This window comes from Nerophis lumbriciformis, linkage group LG17, assembly GCF_033978685.3.
Source record: "Nerophis lumbriciformis linkage group LG17, RoL_Nlum_v2.1, whole genome shotgun sequence".
NCBI classification, from domain to species: Eukaryota; Metazoa; Chordata; class Actinopteri; order Syngnathiformes; family Syngnathidae; genus Nerophis; species Nerophis lumbriciformis.
In genome coordinates this window covers 3,081,818-3,103,114 of record NC_084564.2, presented here as the reverse complement: position 1 = coordinate 3,103,114, position 21,297 = coordinate 3,081,818, and the positions used below count along the sequence as shown (strand labels likewise).

Below are 21,297 nucleotides of genomic sequence, written 5' to 3'. Positions count from 1 at the left end.
TCCGTTACATCTACTTGAGTAACTTTTGGGATAAATTGTGCTTCTAAGAGTAGTTTTAATGCAACATACTTTTACTTGAGTATATTTATAGAGAAGAAACGCTACTTTTACTCCGCTACTTTTATCTACATTCAGCTCGCTACTCGCTACTAATTTTGATCGATCTGTTAATGCACGCTTTGATTGTTTTTGGTCTGTCAGACAGACCTTCATAGTGCCTGCGTTTCAACAAATACAGTCACTGGTGACGTTCACTCCGTTCCACCAATCAGATGCAGTCACTGGTGACGTTGGACCAATCAAACAGAGCCAGGGGTCACATGACCTGACTTAAACAAGTTGAAAAACGTATTCGGGTGTTACCATTTAGTGGTCAATCGTACGGAATATGTACTGTACTGTGCAATCTACTAATAAAAGTTCCAATCAATCAATCAAAAGTGTGAAGGAAAAAAGATACTTTTTTATTTCACCCGTACCTTTCTCAGAAGCCTAAAGACTCACTGCACAGTTCCTGTCTTCACAATAAAAGTGCCGCTCCATCGCGCCTGCGCTTTCAAAACAAGAGTCTCCGAAAGCCTGCGCAAACAAGCTAGCAAGCTACGGAGTTTGCCGCCGATGTATTTCTTGTAAAGTGTATAAAAACGAATATGGAAGCTGGACAAATAAGAAGCCCAAAAACAAACCACTTTCATGTGGTATTAGACAGAAAGGAGGAACTTTTTTTCTCCTCCATTTGAAAACGTGGACGTTATCATCACTACTGTCTGATTACAATCAATGCAAGTCATCAGAATCAGGTAATACACCAACTTATATTCTTGTCTTCATGAAAGAAAGGAATCTATATGTGTTAAACATGCATGTATATTCATTAAAACACCTTTAACATGTAAACAAAAACGGCAAAATAAATAAATATAAATGATATACTGTATATATCAATGTATGTGTATATATATATATATATATATATATATATATATATATATATATATATGTGTGTGTGTATATATATATATATATATATATATGTGTGTGTGTGTGTGTATGTATATATATATATATATATATATACGGGACGGCGTGGCGCAGTGGGAGAGTGGCCGTGCGCGACCCGAGGGTCCCTGGTTCAATCCCCACCTAGTACCAACCTCGTCATGTCCGTTGTGTCCTGAGCAAGACACTTCACCCTTGCTCCTGATGGGTGCTGGTTAGCGCCTTGCATGGCAGCTCCCTCCATCAGTGTGTGAATGTGTGTGTGAATGGGTAAATGTGGAAGTAGTGTCAAAGCGCTTTGAGTACCTTGAAGGTAGAAAAGCGCTATACAAGTACAACCCATTTATCATTTATTTATCATTTATATATATATATATATATATATATATATATATATATATATATATATATATGTGTGTGTATATGTTACTCATCAGTTACTCAGTACTTGAGTAGTTTTTTCACAACATACTTTTTACTTTTACTCAAGTAAATATTTGGGTGACTACTCCTTACTTTTACTTGAGTAATAAATCTCTAAAGTAACAGTACTCTTACTTAAGTACAATTTCTGTCTACTCTACCCACCTCTGCATGTAGACCAGGGGGTCACACTCCTTTTCACTGAGGGCCACTTTGCAGTTATGGCTGCCCTCAGAGGGCCACTTCTAACAGTGACTAATAAATAAATATAAAAGTATAAGGATGTCATTATGCAGTTGCAAACTGATTTGATAATTATTTATATTTTGTACTAGAGGTGTCCGATAATGGCTTTTTTTGCCGATATTGTCCAACTCTTAATTACCGATTCCGATATCAACCGATACTGATATATACAGTCGTGGAATTAACACATTATTATGCCTAATTTTGTTGTGGTGCCCCGCTGGTTGCATTAAACCAGGGGTGCTCACACTTTTTCTGCAGGCGAGCTACTTTTCAATTGATCAAGTCGTGGGGAGCTACCTCATTCATATATATCATTTATATTTACTTATTTATGAAACATATGTTTTTGTTAACAAGTTAAAGGTGTTTAATCATAATATAAGCATGTTTAACACATATAGTTAATATTGTTAATAAATTAAAGGTGTTTAATGAAAATACAAGTATGTTTAATACATATAGTTAATATTGTTAACAAGTTAAAGGTGTTTAATGATAATACAAGCATGTTTAACACATATAGTTAATATTGTTAATAAGTTAAAGGTGTTTAAAGATAATGCAAACATGTTTAACACATATAGTTAATATTGTTAACAAGTTAAAGATGTTTAGTGATATTGCAAGCATGTTTAACACATATAGTTAATATTGTTAATAAATTAAAGGTGTTTAATGATAATACAAGAATGTTTAACACATAGTTAATATTGTTAATAAGTTAAAGGTGTTTAAGGATAATACAAGCATGTTTAACACATATAGATTCCTTTCTTTCATGAAGACAAGAATATAAGTTGGTGTATTACCTGATTCTGATGACTTGCATTGATAGGAATCAGACAGTGGTGATGATAACGTCCGCATTTTCGAATGGAGGAGAAAAAAAGCCCTCCTTTCTGTCCAATACCACATGAGAGTGGTTGGTTTTTGGCATCTTATTTGTCCAGCTTCCGTACTCCTTTGTATACACTTTACAAGAAATACATTGTCGGCAAACTCCGTAGCTTGCTAGCTTGTGCACGCCAGCTTTCTGAGACTCTTATTTTGGTAGCGCAGGCAGGATGAAGCAGCGCTTTTATTGTGCAACTGTGCAGTCGGTCTTTGGAGTTTTGACGACAGGTACGGCGCCAGAGTCTGTTGAAATAAAGTGTTTCTCGCCTTCCAGTCGGTAATTTTAATGAGCTGGCAGCAGCCAGCGTCATCTCAGAAGACCCTCGGGTGCCGTGAATGTCAATCAAGTGACGAAAGTGACGTCATAGTGAAGATTTATGATCGCTCATTTTTAGGACTATTTTTTTAATGGCTGGCCGGTGATCGACTGACACACCCTCCGAGATCGACCGGTAGCTCGCGATCGACGTAATGAGCTCCCCTGCATTAAACAATGTAACAAGGTTTTCCAAAGTAAATCAACTCAAGTTATGTAAAAAAATGCCAACATGGCACTGCCATATTTATTATTGAAGTCACAAAGTGCATTATTTTTTTTTAACATGCCTCAAAACAAGCAGCTTGGAATTTGGGACATGCTCTCCCTGAGAGAGCATGAGGAGGTTGAGGTGGGCGGGGGGGTGTATATTGTAGCGTCCCGGAAGAGTTAGTGCTGCAAGGGGTTCTGGGTATTTGTTCTGTTGTGTTACGGTGCGGATGTTCTCCCGAAATGTGTTTGTCATTCTTGTTTGGTGTGGGTTCACAGTGGGGTGCATATTTGTAACGGTGTTAAAGTTGTTTATACGGCCACCCTCAGTATGACCTGTATGGCTGTTGACCAAGTATGCCTTGCATTCACTTGTGTGTGTGAAAAGCCGTAGATATTATGTGATTGGGCCGGCACGCAAAGGCAGTGCCTTTAAGGTTTATTGGCGCTCTGTACTTCTCCCTACGTCCGTGTACACAGCGGCGTTCTAAAAAGTCATACATTTTACTTTTTGAAACCGATATTAGATTTTAAAGCATTTATCGGCCGATAATATCGGCAGTCCAATATTATCGGACATCTCTATTTTGTACATACTCTGTAGACTTGCCGGCTAGTCCCGATAGTTTCATCGCATAATTTATGGTGTTTTTTACAGCATATTACTGTGTATGGAAACATGGTACTACTTTATTTTTACGGTAGAATTCCAGTGACAGAACGTTTTTTTTCCCGTAAAATCTATGGTCGTTATTTTTGCGGTGTATTACCTCCAAAGACATGCACCTGGGGATAGGTTGATTGGCAACACTAAATTGGCCCTAGTGTGTGAATGTTGTCTGTCTATCTGTGTTGGCCCTGCGATGAGGTGGCAACTTGTCCAGGGTGTACCCCGCCTTCCGCCCGAATGCAGCTGAGATAGGCTCCAGCACCCCCCGCGATCCCCAAAGGGACAAGCGGTAGAAAATGGATGGATGGATGGATTACTGTAAATACGATAAAGGTACCAATATAATGTATAAAGCCAAAATAAATATACTCCCAGGAAGCATTCAAAAATTGTTCAGCACACGGGAGGGAGGTTATAATTTAAGGGGGAATTTAAATTTCAAAATGCTTAAGTTATAGAACGACCATTAAAAGTTTTTGTATTTCAGTTTGTGGAGTGAAACTATGGAATGGTTTGAATGTGGAGTTAAAGCAATGTCCAAACATAAACCAGTTTAAAACATGGTATTCCAGAGGTACAGACATGAAGAAGGGCTTTGATATTGGGTTGTTTGTGTTACAGAAGAGTGTGGGGCTGCTCATTGAGGCAGTGGTGCTGGTAATGGTGTGGCTATGTGTGTGTAGTGTGCATATGTATGTATATATCTATAATTTATGTATAAACAAGTTCATTAAGTTTGTACATAGAGTGAACAGGTAGTTCTAGCTCAGAGTAATTTATGATTTTAAACTAAGAAAATGTCATGTCTGTGTAATCATGTTTTGTTTTAAGTCATGTTTTGTTTAGTTTCTGTCTTTTCACTCCCTTGTCTTGTTTCCATGATTACCCCATTAGTTTCACCTGTTCCACGTTTGGACTCATTGTGCACTCTTGTTTGTCACCATAGCAACCATTAGTTTTCACCTGTCACGTCACGCACCTGTTTCACGTTTTGAGTCACGCACCTGCTTTCACTAATCATGTCCATAGTATTTAAGTTCATTCTTTTCAGTTTGTCGTTCTGACGACCTCCCCGCATTTATGCCCCCTGTCACACTCTATCCACCTCTGCGCACTTCATGTCCATGCCAAGTAAGTTTGTTTATTATTGCCACAGTTAGTGTTTTTTTGTTGTTGTTCATAGTTTTCTGCCAATGCGCAAGTTTTGTGTTTATAGTCTAGTTTTGTACCTCCGCCCCAGGTGCGCGCTTTTCGTTTATTCTTTTTTTTGATAGTTTAAATAAATCATGTACCCACCTTCAAGCCTTGACCAGTCCAATTCACTTGCACCTCGGGAGAACAAACCAAGCCATAGTTCTAGTCATGACAGAAAAGGGGTGGGACTAAATAAGTGTAAACTGCTTCTCACTCATTTTCAAATATGTAAAAAAAAAAAGAAAAAGAAAGTCCAATGCTCATTTGTTTTCGTTTTTTATACTCCATTGTTTTCATTTTGTTATAATGGCTGTTAAGGCTATAGCACTGTATTGGATCAGGCTTGCTCTTAGTTTGTATGCATATTTGAAATAAGAATATATCAATCAATATCAATCAATATTTTTTTATGGTCAAATTCTGGCGACAGAGCGCAGAGTTTTTTTAATCATAAAATCGATGGTTGTTGTTTTTGCGTTGTATACTGTAAAAAAAAAACCAAAAAGCCAATACCACTGTTTTTTTAAACTACAAAAAAAAAATAAAGTTTTTTTTACCGTAAAATCTGTTGTAATTTTTACAATGTACAATGAATAACTTGCTTTGAAATCATAAATCAATCAGATATATTTTTTTTTTTACTAAAATAAGTTTCTAATGCATTACAATATAAGTTTTGTTACATTTATTAGAAAACACAAAAGTAACAGTTAATTATTATTACAGATTATAACTACTTTACAACCGAAAATCATACAATTGTAGCTTTGATCATTTTTTTCTTATTTTTTATTTATTCTGCTGCTTCTATTTCTTTTATTTGTATTATCGTAGTTGGTGTTGTGCTGTTTTTTTTAAATTTTTTGGAATTTGAATCCCCCTGGGTCTGAAATAAATGAGTATAATAACAATATAACCCTGTATTATTAACAAGAACAACATTATTATTAGAGATGTCCGATAATATCGGCCTGCCGATATTATCGGCCGATAAATGCTTTAAAATGTGAAATTATCGGTATAGTTTTTTTAATTATCGGTATCGGTTTTTTTTAATTTATTTTTATTTATTTATTTTTTTCTTAATTAAATCAACATAAAAAACACAAGATACACTTACAATTAGTACACCAACCCAAAAAACCTCCCTCCCCCATTTACACTCATTCACACAAAAGGGTTGTTTCTTTCTGTTATTAATATTCTGGTAGGTTCCTACATTATATATCAATATATATCAATACAGTCTGCAAGGGATACAGTCCGTAAGCACACATGATTGTGCGTGCTGCTGCTCCACTAATAGTACTAACCTTTAACACTTCATTTGACTCATTTTCATTCATTACTAGTTTCTATGTAACTGTTTTTATATTGTTTTACTTTCTTTTTTATTCAAGAAAATGTTTTTAATTTATTTATCTTATTTTTTTTAAAATTTTTTTTAAAGGACCTTATCTTCACCATACCTGGTTGTCCAAATTAGGCATAATAATGTGTTAATTCCACGACTATATATATCAGTATCTGTTGATATTGGTATCGGTTGATATAGGTATCGGTAATTAAGGGTTTGGTCAATATCGGAATATCGGATATCGGCAAAAAGCCATTATCGGACATCCCTAATTATTATTATAAATTCATACATAAGTCAAACAGATTTTTTTTTTTAGATATAATAAAGTACTTTATTGACATATATTATTTCCAGGCTTTCGCGGTTCAAAGAAACGACGTGGCGGGCCAGATCTGGCCCTGGGTCTTGAGTTTGACTTATGTGATGTAGATGATCACATACTGACGTGCTTTCCATATCTCTCCTTTCAGAAAAGCTTCTCGAACGACGTCGGCTTTACGGGAGTTCACGAAGCCGCGAAGAAAGACGACCTCTGGGATAGACACGCTGAGCGCCACGTGTCGAGAGTCAAAATCTTCTACGGCTCTCAGACTGGAACAGCTAAAGTATGAAGGCTGACCTTCTCACTGGTCCATGCAGCTGTCAACATAATGAAAAAACACAGAAATGATAGTAGACATTTTTTATCAATATAGACGTCTGTCAAAAAAAACTGAAATACTGTCATTTTGCGCAGAGCTTTGCTAAAGAGCTGCATGAGGACGTGAGGAGTTTGGGTCTTCCAGCCGAGGCCATTGACATGAAGGAGTACGACCCAGAAGATCATTTGGTTGATGAGGTAAGACAACGGCCAGAGAACAGGAAGGAACATCAATTGCTTCTATAGCCTTCAGTTTAACTTCACTTTGCATATAACAATAATAATAATTAAAGCTGCAAGCAGCATTGGTCGGGCCCGCAAATTTGGCAGGTGCTAGTCCTAAGTGTCCCAATACTTTTGTTCAGTTTTCGTCATAAGTGTCCCAATACTTTTGTCTACTTTTAGTCCGAATTGTCCCAATACTTTTGTGTAGTGTACCTACCTTGTCTGCATTGTGTGGGCACGCTGGTGCTTCCTGCTTTTAAGCAGCCTTCTTGAAAAAACAGCAGCATCAGCGCAGCGGCTCTTTGAAGGGTCATAAAATCAAAACCGGAGCCGGTATTAAAACTCTTTCGATAACTTTTAATCAAAAGGGTTCAATCTCTCTCCTGTGTTACGACAAACACGCTCAGAGGAGATAATGTTTGAAGAAAGGTGACCGGTTTTTACAAAAATGTTGTGTTGAAGGGGGAATAGCAAACTTCCTGTAGATTTTTGCTGGGGGTTGTCAATTTATGAAATGTAGGTCTAAGTGAGACCTACGGAGAGGTTTTTGTTTCATGTCTCTCCGACCTTCCCAGTGGGAGTTACAGGCAGTTTTGTCATTTCTTTCTTCCGATGAGCAGTTTTTTGTGCGTTTCATTAAAAAATTGCGCTAGAGCACAATTTTGAGATTTGGGGTTAGGTTTTTTTATTAGATCACAATTTTTGCCAGTCCTGATGTGTGTGTTCAGTTCGGTGAGTTTTGAAGCATGTTAAGGGGGTCAAATTACAGCTCAAAGAGGCAAAAGTGACTGTTTTTAGTACTTTTTTGTCTTGAAGGGGGAATTGCCAACTTCCTGTTGATTTTTGCCCGAGAATATACTATTTTGAAATCTAGGTCTAAGTCACACCTACATAAAGGTTTTTGTTTCATGTCTCTCCGACCTTCCTAGTGGGAGTTACAGGCAGTCTAGTTTTTTTTTCCCGTAGGGGGCGCTAGAGCGCAATTTTGAGTTTTGTGGTTCGTTTTTTTTTAAAAAAGGCAATTTTCGCAGGTCCTGATGTGTGGGTCAAATATGGTGAGTTTTGAAGCATGTTAAGTGGGTCAAATTACAGTTTAAAGTGGCGGCGGAAGAATAAAGAATAATAAAACCTTACAAATTCAATAGGTCCTTATGTCCCATTGCATAAGGACTCCCTTTGGGAGTCCTTATACAATGGGCCATGCGGGCCCTAATAATTATTATAAACCCGTTCTATGACAATGACAGACTGTAATTCACATCCTCAAAGTGCTCTTCAAGAGTATTAAAAGGCCTGTCTAACGCTGACAAATTTACACAACGTGCCAACTTCACTGGTTTTGGGTTTTGTAAGTATAGTCTTGTTTTTGAACAAGTTTCAGCAAGGGACGCCCTCATTTGTAGCTCCAAAATGACCTGCATCAGCCTGCAGGCGTCACCTCCAGAAAACTGGAGGCATTTTCATGTTGCGTACTATGGGCCTGATTTACTAAAGGTTTACCAAAACACGTGCAAACTCGATAGCACACGCAAAGCTGAACTACTAAACAAAGTGTGTGCAAAGTGGATTGCGTCTGTTAAGTCAGCAGAATAAGGCGTGCAATCCATTTTGCGTCTCTGTCTTCATTAATATGCAAAATATGTGCTGATCGTCAAAACGGCCACAATAGGAGGAGAAGATGCAAATATGATAATTTAGCACACACATTGTGATTTATCAACACGCATCACCGTTTTGCGAGCAGTGTTTTGTCTTTTAATTTAGCACGTGTCAGAAAGAAGGGAAAACGGACAGTTCCGCATACGGCTGCAATATCAAGTTCTCACTGCAAAGACAGGCCATGGACAGATGAGAGTCCTACGTCTTAAGTGTGTGTGTGTGTGTGTGTGTCAGAGGTGGGTAGAGTAGCCAGAAATTGTACTCAAGTGAGAGTACTGTTACTTTAGAGATTTATTACTCAAGTAAAAGTAAGGAGTAGTCACCCAAATATTTACTTGAGTAAAAGTAAAAAGTATGTTGTGAAAAAACTACTCAAGTACTGAGTAACTGATGAGCAACATACACACACACACACACACACACACACACACACATATATATATATATATATATATATATATATATATATATACATTGATATATACAGTACATAATTTATATGTATTTATTTTGCTGTTTTTGTTTACATGTTAAAGATGTTTTAATGAATATACATGCATGTTTAACATATAGATTCCTTTCTTTCATGAAGACAAGAATATAAGTTGGTGTATTACCTGATTCTGATGACTTGCGTTGATTGTAATCAGACAGTAGTGATGATAACGTCCACGTTTTCAAATGGAGGAGAAGAAAAGTTCCTCCTTTCTGTCTAATACCACATGAAAGTGGTGGGTTTTTGGCATCTTATTTGTCCAGCTTCCATATTCGTTTTTATACACTTTACAAGAAATATATTGGCGTCAAACTCCTTAGCTTGCTAGCTTGTTTGCGCTGGCTTTCGGAGACTCTTGTTTTGAAAGCGCAGGCGCGATGGAGCGGCACTTTTATTGTGAAGACAGGAACTGTGCAGTCAGTCTTTAGGCTTTTGACGGGATGTACGGTTGAAATAAAAAAGTATCTTTTTTCCTTCACACTTTTGATTGATTGATTGGAACTTTTATTAGTAGATTGCACAGTACAGTACATATTCCGTATGATTGACCACTAAATGGTAACACCCCAATAAGTTTTTCAACTTGTTTAAGTCAGGTCATGTGACCACCTGGCTCTGTTTGATTGGTCCAACGCCACCAGTGACTGCATCTGATTGGTGGAACGAAGTGAAACGTCACCAGTAAGGCAGGCACTTTGAAGGTCTGTCTGACAGACCAAAACAAACAAAGCGTGCATTAACAGATCGATAAAAATTAGTTGCGAGTAGCGAGCTGAATGTAGATAAAAGTAGCGGAGTAAAAGTAGCGGAGTAAAAGTAGCGGAGTAAAAGTAGCGTTCCTTCTCTATAAATATACTTAAGTAAAAGTAAAAGTATGTTGCATTAAAACTACTCTTAGAAGTACAATTTATCCCAAAAGTAGATGTAACGGAGTAAATGTAGCGCGTTACTACCCACCTCTGGTGTGTGTGTGTGTGTGTGTGTGTGTGTGTGTGTGTGTGTGTGTGTGTGTGTGTGTGTGTGTGTGTGTGTGTGTGTGTGTGTGTGTGTGTGTGTGTGTGTGTGTGTGTGTGTGTGTGTGTGTGTGTGTGTGTGTCAACATTTTTAGATGGCCAGAAAAAAAAAATTGAAATAAAAAAAAAAATAATTACACACATCGTCGATTCAGCAACATAATTTTATAGGTTCTAGAAGAATAAGGAGGTGAATAAAATTAATTACATTGATGCGTTTTGGTGTTCCTTAGTTTATTTATTTTTTTACATAGAATACGTATTATGAAAATATTTCTTATATGAAAAAAACTTCTTATAGTATGTATTTTTTGCATTTTGAGCAGAGTAAATGCAGCCTCTCTTCCATGCACTTCAAAAAGTGATGTCATTGTAGATGCACTGCACGAATGCTTCTAAAATGCCCATAAAGAAGTGGTACATGTCTCCTGCACGTTTGAAAACAGCAAAACGCCACATGTGCAACTAGAGTGCCTCTGTGCGTGTGTGTGTGTGTGTGTGTCTCTCAACATTTTTAGATGGCCAGAAGAAAAAAGAAAAAATTTAAATTAAAAAAATAATTACACACATCGTCGATTCAGCAACATCATTTTATAGTTTCTAGAAGAATAAGGGGGTGAATAAAATTAATTAAATTGATGCGTTTTGGTGTTCTTCACTTTATTTTATTTTTTTTACATAGAATATGTATTAGGAAAATATTTCTTATATGAAAAAAACTTCTTAAAGTATGCATTTTTTTGCATTTTGAGCAGAGTAAATGCAGCCTCTCTTCCATGCACTTCAAAAAGTGATGTCATTGTAGATGCACTGCACGAATGCTTCTAAAATGCCCATAAAGAAGTGGTACAAAACAGCAAAACGTCGCATGTGCAACAAGAGTGACTCTGTGGCAATGCCCTTTTCAGTACACGCAAAATCCTCCGTTTGAATGCCACTTTACAATCACACACAACACGCCCACGAATAGCAAACGATATTTTATTGCTTGCACACAAACACACTGTTTACCGCGTGGTATTTGGAGCTTAGTAAATCAGGCCCTATGTGTTATGGTAGCGTCTTCACTTTGAATTGGGTTGTTTTTTCGCAAAATTTGAAGGAATGATCAAATATGTCTGCCAGATGCATTGTTGCAGGTTGTAGTAATACAACTAAGGAAGGGGTCTGCCTGCATACATTTCCAAATATTGGCAAAATGAGGAAAGTACGGACCTCTCCAGTCAAATGGGATCGTTGAAAATGGGACGGACCAAGCGAGAGGAGTGTACCGTATTTTCCGCACCATAAGGCGCCCTGGGTTATAAGCCGCGCCTTCAATGAACGGCATATTTCAAAACTTTGTCCACCTATAAGCCGCCCCGTGTTGTAAGCCGCATCTAACTGCGCTAAAGGAATGTCAAAAAAACAGTCAGATAGGTCAGTCAAACTTTAATAATATATTAAAACCAGCGTGATGTGGGCGCGCATGGAATCGTATATCAACATGGACAGAGCTGCGTGAAAAAAGCCACCCGGCCTCTTCGCGTAAACTTAAACTTACCTTAACCACTCGCTCATCTTTTCTTCATCCATCCCTTCGAGTTAGCTTTTATGATGACGCCGGCTGGAAAGGTCTCTTTTGGCAAGGTCTTCCTTTTGAATATCACCATGGGTGGAAGTTTCTGGCCATTAGCATGGCAAGCTAGAACCACAGTGAAGGATGACTTCTCATTCCCTGTGGTGCGAATATTCACCGTACGTGCTCCCGTTGTATCCACAGTGCGGTTCACAGGAATATCAGTTGCTGTGAAATAGTAATCCGTGTGCGGATGGAGAGATTGCGTCTTTTCATGAACCGGATCCCTGTCGCTTAGTAGGAGCCATTTTGTGGTCTTTACAGATGTAAACACACAAAGGAAATGAAACGTACGGTAATATCCGCGCGCTTTTTCTTCTTCTACGCGGGCGGGTGGTTGCTTACAGTAGAAGAAGAAGCGCTTCCTGTTCTATGGGGGCGGGTGCTTACCTTGGCGGTTGCTTGCGTAGAAGAAGAAGCGCTTCCTGTTCTACCGGGAAAAAAGATGGCGGCTGTTTACCGAAGTTGCGAGACCGAAACTATATGAAAATGAATCTTAATATTAATCCATATATAAAGCGCACCGGGTTATAAGGCGCACTGTCAGCTTTTGAGAAAATTTGTGGTTTTTAGGTGCGCCTTATAGTGCGGAAAATACGGTAATTTGCAGCAATCTTTTGAATGACTCTGACTTCCAAGAAGGGTGACGGTCGGAGTTTGGATGGAAGACATTTAAAATACTCGAGGGAACCAATACTGAGTCAGATCCTGCGGCAAAACGGACAAAAAAAGAGTAGACACGGCGCTCAAAAACAAGAGAAAAATAAGGTGAACTGTTAGTATTGTAATTAGCGTCCTCTTCTACTGAGGTTTTCCTCAAGATGCTTGAGGAAATGCTGAAAGAGCATGAGGAAACACAGGCTACGTTGTCGATGCAAGAGCAGGGAAGTCCAGAAGTGGAGATTATTTTGTATTCCTTATTTGCTCATAATGTTAACCATATCAGTTTTGAGGTAATCCTGGGCCAGGGCGACAAAAACGTGCAATTAATTGATCACAATAATAATTTTACATGCCTTTATCCACATTGTTTATGTGGGGAAATGTTCTGTGGGTGACGTCACACCAAGAGAGGCGACATATCGAGTCTGGCGATGGAATTGGGGCGTTTCAAGTAGTTAGTTATCTACCTATAACTCCGAGACTAATCAATAATCTGGGAAATGACTGCCAGATTCATTTTCAGAAGCAAAAAAAAAACACATGAAGAGAACTTGTCAGTAAAAAGTTAGTCATCTGGACGCAACGTGTCATTTTAATGCTTCCTTTCGCTGTGCTCTCCTGCATTTCTTTCTTACAGTGCACCAGTAAGTCGGTGTGTGTGTTTCTGGTGGCCACCTACACCGACGGGCAGCCCACGGAAAACGCTGAGTGGTTCTGCAAGTGGTTGGAGGAGGCGTCGACGGATTTCCGATACGGGAAGACGTACCTGAAAGGCCTTCGATACGCAGTGTTTGGTCTGGGCAACTCTGTCTACGTGGGCCACTACAACACGGTACAACAAAGAGACAAGCACTTTATACACTTTGGCGGCAGTTAAGCAGATCTCACAATTCGCAATTGGATGCACCAATTACGGTAAAATACAGATACTGTAAGCCAGACTTTTTGACTGTGGGGCCGCATTGAGCTAAAAAAATTTGGCTGGGGCCGAAAGCCGTCTGCATGCAAAAGTACGATATATATATATATATATATATATACATATATATATATATATATATATATATATATATATATATATATATATATACACACAGGTAAAAGCCAGTAAATTAGAATATTTTGAAAAACTTGATTTATTTCAGTAATTGCATTCAAAAGGTGTAACTTGTACATTATATTTATTCATTGCACACAGACTGATGCATTCAAATGTTTATTTCATTTGATTTTGATGATTTGAAGTGGCAACAAATGAAAATCCAAAATTCCGTGTGTCACAAAATTAGAATATTGCTTAAGGCTAATACAAAAAAGGGATTTTTAGAAATGTTGGCCAACTGAAAAGTATGAAAATGAAAAATATGAGCATGTACAATACTCAATACTTGGTTGGAGCTCCTTTTGCCTCAATTACTGCGTTAATGCGGCGTGGCATGGAGTCGATGAGTTTCTGGCACTGCTCAGGTGTTATGAGAGCCCAGGTTGCTCTGATAGTGGCCTTCAACTCTTCTGCGTTTTTGGGTCTGGCATTCTGCATCTTCCTTTTCACAATACCCCACAGATTTTCTATGGGGCTAAGGTCAGGGGAGTTGGCGGGCCAATTTAGAACAGAAATACCATGGTCCGTAAACCAGGCACGGGTAGATTTTGCGCTGTGTGCAGGCGCCAAGTCCTGTCGGAACTTGAAGTCTCCATCTCCATAGAGCAGGTCAGCAGCAGGAAGCATGAAATGCTCTAAAACTTGCTGGTAGACGGCTGCGTTGACCCTGGATCTCAGGAAACAGAGTGGACCGACACCAGCAGATGACATGGCACCCCAAACCATCACTGATGGTGGAAACTTTACACTAGACTTCAGGCAACGTGGATCCTGTGCCTCTCCTGTCTTCCTCCAGACTCTGGGACCTCGATTTCCAAAGGAAATGCAAAATTTGCATGGTTGGGTGATGGTTTGGGGTGCCATGTCATCTGCTGGTGTCGGTCCACTCTGTTTCCTGAGATCCAGGGTCAACGCAGCCGTCTACCAGCAAGTTTTGGAGCACTTCATGCTTCCTGCTGCTGACCTGCTCTATGGAGATGGAGATTTCAAGTTCCAACAGGACTTGGCGCCTGCACACAGCGCAAAATCTACCCGTGCCTGGTTTACGGACCATGGTATTTCTGTTCTAAATTGGCCCGCCAACTCCCCTGACCTTAGCCCCATAGAAAATCTGTGGGGTATTGTGAAAAGGAAGATGCAGAATGCCAGACCCAAAAACGCAAAAGAGTTGAAGGCCACTATCAGAGCAACCTGGGCTCTCATAACACCTGAGCAGTGCCAGAAACTCATCGACTCCATGCCACGCCGCATTAACGCAGTAATTGAGGCAAAAGGAGCTCCAACCAAGTATTGAGTATTGTACATGCTCATATTTTTCATTTTCATACTTTTCAGTTGGCCAACATTTCTAAAAATCCCTTTTTTGTATTAGCCTTAAGTAATATTCTAATTTTGTGACACACGGAATTTTGGATTTTCATTTGTTGCCACTTCAAATCATCAAAATTAAATGAAATAAACATTTGAATGCATCAGTCTGTGTGCAATGAATAAATATAATGTACAAGTTACACCTTTTGAATGCAATTACTGAAATAAATCAAGTTTTTCAAAATATTCTAATTTACTGGCTTTTACCTGTGTGTATATATATATATATGTATATTTGTATAGCCTATTCATATATGTGTACATATTATAATAATATAAAGGATACACAATTGATAATTATTAGAATTGAATAATAAGAGTATGTGAAAGTTCAACTCTTACCTTGTTTACCTTTGTGACGACCTCCATAAAGCTTTGTAATCAATCAGAAATATCAAAAATGCCACAATCATTAAGTTAGTGTGGAGAGAGGTTGATGGCCAGATATTAAAATGTAATGTGTAAACACCCTACTGGGCCAGGTTGCTTGTTGAACATATGCCTTCTGGCGGGCCAAATTGAAGACGGCGGCTCGCGGGCTGTAGTTTATACACCCCTGCTCTAAGCCCGCTGTTCAGAGCCGTGCATAGAGAGAGTATGGCCAACTTGGTTTCAGAGTTGGTCCCAAACATGGCGCCCTGTAGTCACGTGAGGGGCTTTTGACTAATCAGAGAGAGTATGACCAGACGATCTCCTAAAAGCCCCTCGCGTGACGACAAGGCGCCATGTTTGGGACCAACTCTGAAACCAAGTTGTCCATACAGTCTATACACGGCTCTGCCATTGTTGGTCTGCGAGCGCCCCCTAGAGGCCTTCCTTTCTTCGCTGTAGTCTGAATGGGCTGCAGCAGTACGTAGTTGTAATAAACTTTCTTTAGTTTATTTGGAACATGAACACACTTACAGCATAATACATCACACAATTTCCTATCATTTCACTTTACATCATGTCCGAAAAGGAGTAGGAAGAAGCAAAGCTTATTTAATCCTACCCCTTTCCCACTTCAGAGCGTTTACAAATATATACATTCATTTACTGACTTTTTTTTTTTATAGTAAAATGACATCCGTGAATGAGTAATACAACAGTTTTGTAGTATATAATCAGAGGTGGTTAGTAACGCGCTACATTTACTCCGTTACATCTACTTGAGTAACTTTTGGGATAAATTGTACTTCTAAGAGTAGTTTTAATGCAACATACTTTTACTTTTACTTGAGTATATTTATAGAGAAGAAACGCTACTTTTACTCCGCTACTTTTATCTACATTCAGCTCGCTACTCGCTACTAATTTTGATCGATCTGTTAATGCACGCTTTGTTTGTTTTGGTCTGTCAGACAGACCTTCATAGTGCCTGCGTTTCAACAAATACAGTCACTGGTGACGTTCACTCCGTTCCACCAATCAGATGCAGTCACTGGTGACGTTGGACCAATCAAACAGAGCCAGGCGGTCACATGACCTGACTTAAACAAGTTGAAAAACTTATTGGGGTGTTACCATTTAGTAGTCAATTGTACGGAATATGTACTGTACTGTGCAATCTACTAATAAAAGGTCCAATCAATCAATCAAAAGTGTGAAGGAAAAAATACCCTTTTTTATTTCAACCGTACATCCCGTCAAAAGACTAAAGACTGACTGCACAGTTCCTGTCTTCACAATAAAAGTGCCGCTCCATCGCGCCTGCGCTTTCAAAATAAGAGTCTCCGAAAGCCAGCGCAAACAAGCTAGCAAGCTACGGAGTTTGCCGCCAATGTATTTCTTGTAAAGTGTATAAAAACGAATATGGAAGCTGGACGAATAACAAGCCAAAAACCAACCACTTTCATGTGGTATTAGACAGAAAGGAGGAACTTTTTTTCTCCTCCATTTGAAAACGTGGACGTTATCAGCACTACTGTCTGATTCCAATCAATGCAAGTCATCAGAATCAGGTAATACACCAACTTATATTCTTGTCTTCATGAAAGAAAGGAATCTATATGTGTTAAACATGCATGTATATTCATTAAAACACCTTTAACATGTAAACAAAAACAGCAAAATAAATAAATATAAATTATATACTGTATATATCAATGTATGTATATATATATATATGTGTGTGTATATATATATATATATATATATATATATATATATATATGTGTATATATATGTGTGTGTGTGTATATATATATATATATATATATATATATATATATATATATGTGTATATGTTACTCATCGGTTACTCAGTACTTGAGTAGTTTTTTCACAACATACTTTTTACTTTTACTCAAGTAAATATTTGGGTGACTACTCCTTACTTTTACTTGAGTAATAAATGTCTAAAGTAACAGTACTCTTACTTGAGTACAATTTCTGGCTACTCTACCCACCTCTGTATATAATTAAGTCAATCATTATTAACATACTTTAACACCACTTGTGGCTGTTATGACAATAACAGACAGAAGAAGTTTGGAGCTAAAGTCACAGAGAAGTTCCCTAAGCGCAAGAAATATGACTAAATTAGTGAAGCTGTATTTTCATTTTATTGACATTTTATTTGAAAAATAATGTGTTATTATTATTTATTGTTAGTTTAGTTTGAATTAAAAAGTATATTTGATTAGTATTTATTTTTTTCAGTCTGACCTAAGCCTTGATAGTAATATTTGTGATTAACACATGCTTTCATATCATATCATTTGAAGTTTTATCCAGTTAAACTTTATGTAAGCTACATATAATTATTGAATATGATTAAAATCTTGAGTAAGATTAGTAATTCAATGTTAATATTTTAGTGGCCACCTGCAGGCTCCTCTATAGTGGAAAAGTTGTGCCCTGAGGTAAAAAAGGTTAAGAACTTCTGCTCTCAGCTTTATAGTATATCATATAAACCCACAAAAATGTCGTAATTGCATTTGAAAACGAATTATTCTGCCTTTCATGTTTTTTTGTTCACATTTAATGGCCAATTATGTAAATTAGACTATGATGCAATCAAACTACCACCCACCCAGCAACCCAATGCCAGTGGGAAACATTGTACTGTATTATTATGCTGTACATTTCTATTATTACCTACTTGGTGTGAATGAGAAGATTTTTCTACCAAAAAAAACGCCTCTTTGGAGAGAAAAGGCATCAATTGGAAGGGTTGCCAACAAAAACATATTTTTTAAATATGCAGCGATCCTGACTAAGCGGGGATCCACTGTAATAATATATTAATAAGTTAGCCAACATTAAACTGTGTGTGCAGGTGGGAAAACACCTGGACAAGTGGCTGTGGATGCTGAGCGGCGCTCGCATCATGACCAGGGGCGAAGGCGACTCCAACGTGGTGAAGAGCGCCAACGGCAGCGTTCAGGCTGACTTCCTGGCCTGGAAGGTCAAGTTCATGAACCGATTGCAGGCTCTGTGTGAGGACGAGACAAAGAACTGCTGTGGGAAGAGCAAGACTTCCTGTGTGACCACGCAGGGACAGGGGGAGGACGTCGAGGAGAACGCCAGTCTGGACAATACCTGCTCCGAGGTAAGGAATGGTAGGAATCCTAAAGCATGTACATGTACGAGTGTAATCGGATTACTGTACAGTGAGGGACACGAAGTGTATAAAATAAACCTAGAGGGGACTTTAGATCAGACTGTTGATAAAATAAAAGTCCGACATTCAGGTAAAACATTTTGAAAAATGCTCCAAGATGACATTCTGACAATAAATTGCATTGTTTCTAAATTTGAACTCACAACCTACTGATCTCAGGGCGGACACTCTAACCACCAGGCCACTGATTAGGTGACTTCTTTTAAAGTTGTTGACACAAAAGCGTTGCATTTTCTTCCCTTACCGTACCCACATTTACAGGGAACGCAAATACGGCGTGCAGTTACACCCTGATTCACTTGTAAAATGATCATAAGTGACTCACAGAGCTCAGCCAAGGCCCAACAACTTGATTTGGATGAGTAGGAGTACGCCTCTTTACAACCACGCCTCCTGTAACACATATGAGATATAATGTGTGTGTTTAGTGCTGCATGTATGAACTCCTCCTCTGGTTTAGCAGCGGCGTGGCCGTGCTGTGGAGGACTCTTCCACATGCCTCGCGTGTGATTTGACATTTCTGTCAGCACTTTTTGCTCTTCTCACCCATCACTGCAACCTCACATTTTCACACACACACACACACACACAACAAAGTGACAGCAGATGACCAGTTGTCATGGCAGCGGACACCTCGCAAGACAACTCTCGCTGAGACTTATTCTTCTCAGCAGCTGACAACCGCGTCCGTCATCTTGGTTGATTGTGGTCGCTTTATTGCTAGAAAAGTGTTTGCATTCTATTTGATGACTTTGAGGAGGTCAAGGGTTAAATGTGCAACTTATTATGGGAAGAAGCGCGTTAATAGCTTTTTCCGTCAGTGCTCGAAAAGTGGTAAAATGCAATCAAAATCCCTAATTTGCCTTTTTTGAGGCTTTTATTTTGTAATTTGTCTCTCACATCTCAACCTGTTCCTCTCCAGGAGGAGCCGTTTGAGTCCAGCAGTGATGAGGAGGCGTCACCCCCTTCAGGGTCCGTGCTGGACGTGGAGGATCTGGGCAGCATGATGAGCAGCGTCAAAGGCGCCAAGGTCAGTGTGCCGGCAAACAGGAAGTTGCATGCACTTTGCTTCCTGACTCACGGTCCACTGCGGCGGGTCTATTTGAGACGTAGCCGGCTTCGCGCCGTGCCTTTTAAGTCTCCCGCGCAGCCGGCCGAGCTCGGCGTGGACGAAAGAGGAGCGCGTCGATGCGGCAGATGGTCTGATAGACACCAGACCCCGGGCAGCGTCAAGCTGAGCCTTGCGTAAGAGCCGCGACGCCCCCGTCACGGCACGCACACGATTAGTGACTCCAAGGAAGTGGAATGGTATCAGCAGGACGACGCCAAGGATTTAACAAAGTGCATACCTGCCAACTACTCCGGTTTTCCCGTAATTAGTACGGTTTTCATCAACCTATTCCGGGTTACGGTTGCAGTGATAAAAAATACGGTTTTTCATTAATTAAAATTTTTTTTTTTTTATTAAGTTTTATTCACGAAATCGCGTAACAACAATGACAATCGACACTGCTTCCCGTAACTTCCTATCGAGCCATTCCGAATGCCATGCACGAGGCTATTTATAGCACCGCTGCCAAGCACGAGGCACCAGTTGCCATTGTTTCCAAACGAGCGAACGATCATGGAATCAGCCGGAGAAAAATCGCAAACGAGTCTTAAACCGAAAAGAAAACTGCAGTCATTCCGTGAAGAATATTCAAAAGCCTATCCGGGAATAATTATCCGTTCCAAAAAGGGTGAAAACTACGCGAATTGCACCTTGTGCAGACAAGATTTTTCGATCGGACACGGAGGAATTCGCGATGCAGTATGATCAATCTGATAGAATAAATTTGGATTTTAGCCACAAAAAGGTAATGACACCAATGTTATCTATTGGAATTGTTTAGTACTGTTATACTGTTAAAAGTGTTTATACTATTTGTGCTTTCAAGTCCAAGTTGAAGAAATCTTGTTAAATGTTGACAGCATAACTACCAAAATACAGAAGTATGTCCTTAATATTTTTGCAGTGCTATTTCTGTTGAAAAGTTCAAATGATTACATTAGAGATGTGATGTGACACTTTTCAAGTGTCTGATGGCTTCAATTAATTTTCATTAATTTTTCATATTTTGAATTCTTTTGGAAGGCTTACAAAAAAACTACATTTGAATTGTAATTCCATGCTATTGACAGGACTATTAATTTGAATGAAGTTAGCTTGCCATGTTTACAGTATGATAATTGTGATAGAAATGTGAATTTTAGGCACAGAATATTTTTTACAATTGAACAAGGCAGTAGATTATACAAGCTTGGACAGAAAGTTAATAATGACACCAATTTTTTTTTTAATGGAATTGTTTAGTACTGTTTTACCATTTGTTTACTGTAAAAAGTGTTTATACTTTCAATGAACAAATTGAAGTCTTGTGAAAGGTTGACAGGATAACTGGCATTAACTGTCAAAATAATTTCAAACTATTGAAGTTAGCTTACAGAATAAACATGTCAATCAACCCATATGATTTTTGTTGGAATATTTTTGTTTTGAAAAGTCACTGTGACTGATAGAAAAGTGATGCTTTTAGCAACATTTTAACCTG

The 21,297-nt window shown here is 38.7% G+C and overlaps 1 protein-coding gene across 2 annotated transcripts in view; it reads left to right on the top strand.

Annotated features, from left to right (window-relative positions):
- The window catches only part of tyw1 (tRNA-yW synthesizing protein 1 homolog (S. cerevisiae)), a 138,644-nt gene that overhangs the window by 3,474 nt on the left and 113,873 nt on the right, over positions 1–21,297 (top strand). For both annotated transcript variants that reach the window (XM_061972205.1, XM_061972204.1), the window contains exons 3-7: positions 6,786–6,920; positions 7,052–7,153; positions 13,267–13,461; positions 18,362–18,634; positions 19,629–19,736. In XM_061972205.1, the coding sequence (XP_061828189.1) occupies positions 6,786–6,920; positions 7,052–7,153; positions 13,267–13,461; positions 18,362–18,634; positions 19,629–19,736 (813 nt within the window). The remainder of the gene's footprint in view (positions 1–6,785; positions 6,921–7,051; positions 7,154–13,266; positions 13,462–18,361; positions 18,635–19,628; positions 19,737–21,297) is intronic.